This window comes from Limulus polyphemus, unplaced genomic scaffold (assembly GCF_000517525.1).
Source record: "Limulus polyphemus unplaced genomic scaffold, Limulus_polyphemus-2.1.2 Scaffold5903, whole genome shotgun sequence".
NCBI lineage: Eukaryota > Metazoa > Arthropoda > Merostomata > Xiphosura > Limulidae > Limulus > Limulus polyphemus.
In genome coordinates, this window is record NW_013671513.1 from 55,801 (window position 1) to 62,150 (window position 6,350).

General features: G+C 31.5%; 1 protein-coding gene across 1 annotated transcript in view; it reads left to right on the forward strand.

The window, feature by feature from the left end:
• The window catches only part of LOC106473120 (protein enabled homolog), a gene marked incomplete at its 3' end in the record, with an annotated part of 41,420 nt that overhangs the window by 32,889 nt on the left and 2,181 nt on the right, over window positions 1-6,350 (forward strand). The window contains exons 7-8 of the mRNA XM_022401618.1: window positions 323-408; window positions 5,246-5,279. Coding sequence (XP_022257326.1) covers window positions 323-408; window positions 5,246-5,279 — 120 coding nt within the window. The remainder of the gene's footprint in view (window positions 1-322; window positions 409-5,245; window positions 5,280-6,350) is intronic.

Consider the following 6,350-nt stretch of genomic DNA (forward strand, 5'->3'; position numbering starts at 1 on the left):
GATCTTCTATAATCTTCTAAGTCTCCTGTCATACCAGTTAATTTAAATTTCTTAAATTTATGATGCTTTTCTATCATTTTATTTCTTAAACTCTTTGTGAGCCAACCTGGTTTTTTTTACTTGTAGCTACCCTTTTCTTTGTATTAGGGATATGTTTACATTGAATATTTAAAAATTAATCTTTAAAATGTTTCCACATTTGATCAGTGTCTCCAAATAACTCAGCTGCTCTTGTATAGTATGGTATATTTTTTTTGTCCAAAGTATTATTTGTGTATGCTGATATAGTGAGCTGACTAACTCAGATATTTTTTATATAAAGAGTTCTGAAGGAGGAGGAAATGGTGAGCCAGCTCGCCCTGCTCCTGTAAACTTAATGGATGAAATATCTAAAACACTCGCTAGAAGGTGAGACACTTGTCATGACTCAAAGAAACATTCTCAACATGTACACAAATTTTGTATATTAATTATAATTTTGTTGTACATAAAATAGTTTTCATGAACTTAATAGTATTTTGATAAATGTAAAATCAGATTTAGAAGTGTTTGAATATGGTTCATAGTTTTGTAGTTTTACTATGTGTTATACTGGGATTTTTTTTTGACAAAACTATAATAGTTTCTATAGAAATGTACAAGTTTATAAGTTGCTATAGTTACAAAGAATTGCCATTAAATGTAAAATATTTACTGTGTCACTGGATGATAACTTCAGCCACTAACAGTGGTAAGCATGAGATTCTGTTAATGATAAGAACATCGATGAAATTTAGCTTGAATTACTGTAGTTCCCTACTTTGAATAAAAAACAGAATTACCGTACAATTAGTTTTAGAGAAATTTATTTTCTAATTTTAAAATATTTTGCTTAAGCATTTGTTTAAGTAACTGCTTCAAATTATTGTAATATTAAGTTTTATAAAATTCTTTTGGAGAAACAAGATATATTGAGACACAAATAGAGGTCTGTTTTATTTGGTCTAGAAAATGATTTTAAGATAATTCAAAAATCTGTTTTCCTTTTACTTAGTTCTTGATAAGTTATTATCATCATAAAATTTGCGATCTCTTATAATATGGACAGGACCATTAAAACAAAAAAGTGAGACAAAAATAGCTAAGTCTGACTCAGTAGTAAAATTAAACTTAATATGGTATCATTTTGTAGAAACGACGTCAAAGATTTCGTTATATATCGCCTTCTCCTCTTCCCTAGTCATTCCAAAGTTTCAAGAAGTCTAGAACGAAGTCGTAAACCTAACCAATCGTTTTTAGAAACAGAAACTAACCAGTAAATGGAAAATTCAATTAACTTTGGCTTAGCTTGATAAATTACTAATAATTGTTGTTTTTATTCTAGTCAAGTGTCTGTTATCTTCACATTTCTAGTAGAAGCTAAAGTGTTGCAAACTTTAAAAACAACTAGTTTTCACTGAAGGTTTTCTATACTGTAAGGCTATGCAGACGTATTCGTATGGACATTGTGATTGTGTAATCACTTCCTTGTAATCTTTCAATGCTATTTATCTCGGTTTTTTTAGAATGAGTCTTCTGTAGTGAAGGTGTGAAATATACCAATTGGAAGAACAACCCTATGATTTTTATTGGAGTTATATATTTGAAATGGTTTCAATAGTTTTTTAGCCATTATACATACTAAACTTTTATATTTTACAACCAACTTTCATCAGCTGTTTTTAAAACATCTCAGTAGTGATCAGGTTCGTGATTAAAGAAGGTATTGTACTAAAGTGAGTGATCAAGTTCATGGTTATAGAAGGTATCATACTAAAGTGAGTGATCGAGTTTGTGGCTAAAGAAGGTATCATACTAAAGTGAGTGATCAAGTATGTGGTTATAGAAGGTACCATACTAAAGTGAGTGATCAAGTATGTGGTTATAGAAGGTATCGTACTATAGTGAGTGATCAAGGTTGTGGTTATAGAAGGTATCGTACTATAGTGAGTGATCAAGGTTGTGGTTATAGAAGGTATCATACTAAAGTGAGTGATCAAGGTTGTGGTTATAGAAGGTATCATACTAAAGTGAGTGATCAAGGTTGTGGTTAAAGAAGGTATCATACTAAAGTGAGTGATCAAGGTTGTGGTTAAAGAAGGTATCATACTAAAGTGAGTGATCAAGGTTGTGGTTATAGAAGGTATCATACTAAAGTGAGTGATCAAGGTTGTGGTTATAGAAGGTACCATACTATAGTGAGTGATCAAGATGTTGTTGTTTCAAATATTTTATAATTTAGAGATTTTCAGTTCTGGTTCTGGTTATAAACTAAGATGAGTCCAAAGATCATTGCTATTTTATTGTTTTTTCAATCAATTGTTTCAGGTTTCCCAGTAACAGAACTATGAATCTAATTGTACGTTAAAGATTAGTGTGATTAAGGTCATTTAAAGGTCAAAATCATGGTATCAGTTTGTTATTAAATTTAGTCATCTGTTTTTGTACAAGCTGTTACACTATGTTTTATTTAGTCACCTGTGCAGGTTTTTGTACAAACTGTTACACTATTTTATTTAGTCACCTGTGAAGGTTTTTGTACAAACTGTTACACTATGTTTTATTTAGTCATCTGTGCAGGTTTTTGTACAAACTGTTACACTATGTTTTATTTAGTCATCTGTGCAGGTTTTTGTACAAACTGTTACACTATGTTTTATTTAGTCATCTGTGCAGGTTTTTGTACAAACTGTTACACTGTTTTATTTAGTCATCTGTGCAGGTTTTTGTACAAACTGTTAAACTGTTTTATTTAGTCATCTGTAGAGGTTTTTGTACAAACTGTTACACTATGTTTTTTTAGTCACCTGTGAAGGTTTTTGTACAAACTGTTACACTATGTTTTATTTAGTCATCTGTGCAGGTTTTTGTACAAACTGTTACACTATGTTTTATTTAGTCACCTGTGCAGGTTTTTGTACAAACTGTTACACTATGTTTTATTTAGTTTTTGGCTATGTTACCAAATTTAGAAAAACCATAGTTGTAATAAAGACCATGCTTATAATAAAGTTCTGTGCAAAGTATTTATATTTAAAGTGCTTGTGGTTGACGGGAATCCCCACCTGAAATGTTCGTAGCAGTACAAGGAAAATCTTGTATCCCTGCCTGAAATGTTTGTAGCAGTACAAGAAAATCTTGTATCCCTGCCTGAAATGTTTGTAGCAGTACAAGAAAATCTTGTATTCCTGCCTGAAATGTTTGTACCAGTACAAGAAAATCTTGTATCCCTGCCTGAAATGTTTGTAGCAGTACAAGAAAATCTTGTATCCCTGCCTGAAATGTTTGTAGCAGTACAAGAAAATCTTGTATTCCTGCCTGAAATGTTCGTAGCAGTACAAGAAAATCTTGTATCCCTGCCTGAAATGTAGCAGTACAAGAAAATCTTGTATCCCTGCCTGAAATGTTTGTAGCAGTACAAGAAAATCTTGTATTCTTGCCTGAAATGTTCGTAGCAGTACAAGAAAATCTTGTATTCCTGCCTGAAATGTTCGTAGCAGTACAAGAAAATCTTGTATCCCTGCCTGAAATGTTCGTAGCAGTAGAAGAAAATCTTGTATTCCTGCCTGAATTGTTCGTAGCAGTACAGGAAAATCTTGTATTCCTGCCTGAATTGTTCGTAGCAGTACAGGAAAACCTTGTATTCCTGCCTGAATTGTTCGTAGCACTAAAGGAAAATCTTGTATTCCTGCCTGAATTGTTCGTAGCAGTACAGGAAAATCTTGTATTCCTGCCTGTATTGTTCGTAGCAGTACAGGAAAATCTTGTATTCCTGCCTGAATTGTTCATAGCAGTAGGGAAAATCTTGTATTCCTTCCTGTCTGAATTGTTTGTAGCCATACAAGAAAATCTTGTATTCCTTGCTGCCTGAATTGTTTGTAGCAGTACAGGAAAATCTTGTATTCCTGCCTGAATTGTTCATAGCAGTACAGGAAAATCTTGTATTCCTGCCTGAATTATTCATAGCCGTACAAGAAAATCTTGTATTCCTTCCTGCCTGAATTGTTCATAGCAGTATGGAAAATCTTGCCCTAGATGCTAATATTCCATTTTTAAATATGAGTTGAAAGGTGTAGCTTCAGTACATTCTTAACTGCAGGTATAGGATTCAGAAACAGGGATCTATTTTTAGTTGCTTGTGGTAGATATATATGAATCAAGAGTGATGGGTTTTGTTATAGCATGTTTCAGTTTACATCTGATGGGTTTTGTTATAGCATGTTTCTGTTTACATCTGATGGGTTTTGTTATAGCATGTTTCTGTTTACATCTGATGGGTTTTGTTATAGCATGTTTCTGTTTACACCTGATGGGTTTTTGTTATAGCATGTTTCTGTTTACACCTGATGGGTTTTTGTTATAGCATGTTTCTGTTTACACCTGATGGGTTTTGTTATAGCATGTTTCTGTTTACATCTGATGGGTTTTGGTATAGCATGTTTCTGTTTACATCTTCCACTGTTGGACGTTATTTTTTATGTTTAACGGTTTCTATACAGCATTATATACATACACAAACATGGTACATCTTCAGATTGCTTCAGGAGATTGCATTGTATTTGATAAGTGTTAACCCTAGTGCACAGATGTGGGCGAAAGTGAGCACGCCACGACCTTTAAGGAGTGTTATTCAATATGGTATTATCTGTACTTGTTGTCAGAATTATCAACTGTTCATTTTAGCCTACACCCTACATTACAGATTTAGCAAAAGTTCATGATAGAAAGAGAAGTAAAATCAGGTACAGAATTATTAATGTTGGAAAAATGTAGAAAAACATTTCGGAGATTCTAGAGATTATGTAATATGCAAAGTGTATGGTAAACAAAGTTATTTTTATTCTTCACCTAAACATCACCTTGCACTATGGCTGATCAGAGTCTGGGTCATGTTGATGTCATCAATTCTCAGAGACATATTGACCACAAATAATTTTGTTAGACATACAATTTTTTTGTGAACGACAGGCTTTTAAATTTTACTTAAAAGTTAATACTTGCCATATTATGTGTAGATACATAGAATAAATTCAGAATTATATTAATTATTCCATCTACAAATAAGTTTTGTCCATTGGACCCGGCCCCATGAACAGTTGGGTAAAATATTGATATATATCTTGCAAATCCATTTAAATGTGATTCTTATATTTTTGTTTCATTAGATACTTGCTATGTTGCAAAAAACAAAAGATTTTTTTCAGTTTTTTTTTCTACCTATTTGCAGGAGGGCCCAGGTAGAAAACCATCAAAACAGTCAGGTAAATTTCTGAGATTATTTTCAAGTTTTCAAAATTCTATTTTAAAATTTCTAGGAAGTAAAAACAAAAGAAAACAGAACTTGTTTCTTTACTTATTTTCGACCTTTTTCTATTTTATTCTGTTGAAAAAAACCTCAAACATATTCAGTAAAAAAAAAGACTAATTTGTTTAGATTGTTTCTTTGTTTGTCGCATGATTTAAAATTTTTTTAATGTGCTTGTGTTGAATATTTACTTATTTAGATGTAATCAATATATGTTTTTGAATTCAAAGCAAAGAAATTCTTCTTTAATTCATACTTGAGTGATTCTACTTGCATAAGTAAATATCTGGTTATGAACCAGTTAGGAATCTGGTTATGAACCAGTTAGGAATCTTTTTGTTTCTGTTGCACCTTGTTTATTAACCCGATCTCATAACCATTTTGTGCTTGTTATAGTTTTAAATTATTAATCGAATGTTAACGAAATTTGGCAGTTTATCAGTAAACATTACAATGCTTTCATACATAAAATATCTAATTTTTTTTATTAAGTCTTAAGGTTTGTAAAGCAATGTTTCTTTCATGCATTTTTTTCTTTTCACATCTTGCCTATCTATCATGCAAAGTAATTTTCATTTTAAGATTAAAAATACTTTTATGCATCAGACAATTTTGAAACTTCACATGCGAAATCTTTATAATGTCCAGATAGTTATCAAACATTTCCAAGAAAAAACTTTATATTTTATCTGTTATTTTCAGTAATGAATCTCTGTACAGGTTCAGTAAATTTGACCAATCTTGCAACTAGTATAAAAAATTAGGAAATAAACATAAATTATGCCTCTTTCATTCTAAAATGAACACAAATTATAACATGAAAACATAAATGTTTAGACTAAGTAGCTTAAATCTCGTAACATTTATATATATATATTTATTATTTTTATTATATTGACCTTTCATCCATGCCTGGCTAGCAGTACAGAAGCTACAACGATGTGGCTCACGAGCACACACGTTACCATATCAAATAACATAAAGGTGACCTTTGGTCTGTACAAAGTAACTTATCTTGGGTGTGTTT